This window comes from Aplysia californica, unplaced genomic scaffold, assembly GCF_000002075.1.
Source record: "Aplysia californica isolate F4 #8 unplaced genomic scaffold, AplCal3.0 scaffold00933, whole genome shotgun sequence".
NCBI classification, from domain to species: domain Eukaryota; kingdom Metazoa; phylum Mollusca; class Gastropoda; order Aplysiida; family Aplysiidae; genus Aplysia; species Aplysia californica.
Genome location: NW_004798203.1, coordinates 28,286 through 30,615, shown reverse-complemented (window position 1 = coordinate 30,615; position 2,330 = coordinate 28,286). Strand labels below are relative to the sequence as shown.

The 2,330-nt window shown below is 46.4% G+C and overlaps 1 protein-coding gene across 1 annotated transcript in view; it reads left to right on the top strand.

Moving 5' to 3' along the window:
- The window catches only part of LOC101855909 (cytochrome P450 2C31-like), a 5,118-nt gene extending 3,638 nt beyond the window's left edge, over positions 1 to 1,480 (top strand). Inside the window, exon 2 of the mRNA XM_005110705.1 lies at positions 37 to 1,480. Coding sequence (XP_005110762.1) covers positions 37 to 1,480 — 1,444 coding nt within the window. The remainder of the gene's footprint in view (positions 1 to 36) is intronic.
- Positions 1,481 to 2,330: the final 850 nt, after the last annotated feature.

Sequence of the window (2,330 nt, the reverse complement as noted above, 5' to 3'; positions counted from 1 at the left end):
CGTTGTGGTCATCGCCATAATTGTTTTGAGCTTCAGATACACACGGCCGAGGAAAGACTCGATCCCCGGCCCCCCGTTCCTCCATGGACTCCGCACAGTGTTCGCTGCCCTGCGGGATAACAACCTGCACCAGATAGGCGAGATTTGGGCAAAGCAATATGGCGACCTGGTGGAAGTGAACGCCGGTATGGGAAAGATTGTATTTGTCAACGACTCCGACCTTGTCCGTCGACTGCTCTGTGATCCGGAGAATAGAGATATCACCAACGACAGGCCCCCCACCTTCGTTGGGAGACACTTTTGCTACAATTACAAGAACATCATCACGGCAAACTTCGACACAGAGCTTGTGAAGAGGCGAAAGGTTTTCCATACAGCTTTAAAGGTATACGGAGATGGTGCCAACATGCTCGAAACACTCGTACTGGAAACCTCTCATGATCTGCAGTCCAAGTTGAAAAACTATGAAGGCAACGTGCCTTTGAAAAACGAACTGAGCGATTTAATTCTTCGCGTTGTGGGGTTGCTTTTGAAAGGAAAACTTCTGGTTGACACAGATCTTGAAGTCATAACCAACCTTGTAGATACAGCAAATAAATGTTTCCAGTTTGAGAACGAAACACTCATGAAATTCTTTCCGTTAGCTCGTTTTATTCCCGGGCTAAAAATAAAGCGACTAGTTGATGATTTGTACTTATATCGTAAGGAACTCATAGACTCAATCTTCCTTAAGGTTAAAGAAGCTTACCTCCAAGGTGAAAAGAGCGGTATTATCTCCGAGTTGCTGGACCAACAAAAGAAACTGGAAGAGGAAGGTCAATCTGGGGTTCTTTCTGATGAGGTCATCATCACTCTGATATTGGACATAATGGCTGCCGCGTATCTCAGCACGGCTTGTACCATCAGCGGCTTGTTTCTATACCTAATTAAAGATCAAAATGCCCAGGATCGAATCCACGGGGAAATCCAAAAGGTGATCGGAGACAGCACACCGGTTTTCGAACACCGACGACACATGCCATACACAGACGCTGCAATCTTGGAAATACTACGCATCTTGACCCTTGCGCCATTTTTGGTGCCCCACTTCGCCAACGCCGACCTGACCATAGACGGCTACACGATCCCCAAAGGCAGCACTCTCCTCCTCAACTCCTGGTACTTCCATCATCGCGATGACCACTGGGACCAGCCCTGGACCTTCCAACCGGAACGCTTCCTGGATGGTAGTGGTCAGCTGGTTGACCCTGAACATCCACAGCGCAGGAAGTTGATGGTGTTCGGCACTGGGCGGCGGCTGTGTCCAGGGGAGAACTTTGCCAGGTCTCGTCTCTTCCTCGTCCTGGTCACCTTACTCCAGCACTTCCGTTTCCTACCTCCTTCCGGGGAAAAACTTCCGTCATCGCACCCCAAAGACTGGACCCTGGGGACTGTGTTCTCTCCGGGCAACTATCAGTGCAGGGTTGAGCTCAGAGCCTGAGGGATGGACGGCATCTTGACGTGACTCGACAAATATTTATGCACAACATAATAAATTGATTCCGTCTGGGAAGTAATTATATTTTAGACAAGAAAAAAATTACTCAAGAATTTTAATTTCGTCGAGCTAAAACTGTAACCTTCTACTTAATAAAAATACAACAGCACCACCACCGACAACAACACAACCACAACAGTAGTAGCAGCAACAACATCAGCAACAACCACAGCAACAGCAGCAGTAACATGAACAAGAAACACAACATGAATAAGAACTACAACACACACATATTTAAAAACATAAACACTCGCTCAGACACTACGCATAGGCACCCACTCTCATCCCTGTCTGTCTGTCTGTCTGTCTGTCTGTCTGTCTGTCTGTCTGTCTGTCTGTCTGCCCTAGACGGCGAAGCAACCCACCTCCCACTCCCCTGCCACTACAATAACTCGACAGGATACGGTTAACTATTTCCAGGAGGTTAACTATTTCCAGGAGGAAGAGACGAATTTGAACAATGATTTTTAACATGCTGAAACATCAGTTGTAACGTTCGGTTAATGGATTGTTTGGATAATGACAAGGTTTTCTTACTTTGGATGTGTTGATGCTTTATGTGCTTTGGTGTCCTTTATTTTACGGTCATAGCAAGGTTCCTGAAATAAGAGTTTGCTCCCTTCATGTAGACCAAGGTTGTACGTAAAAAATACCCTCCCAACAACCGTCAAAGACATGTACTTGCGGCTTATTATCAGCTCTCTCAATTCCCGAAAAGAACTACTCGTGCATGGCTACACAGAGCTTTGACGTTGCCATTTTTAATTTCCAAGATGTTTGGTGTTCATCACAC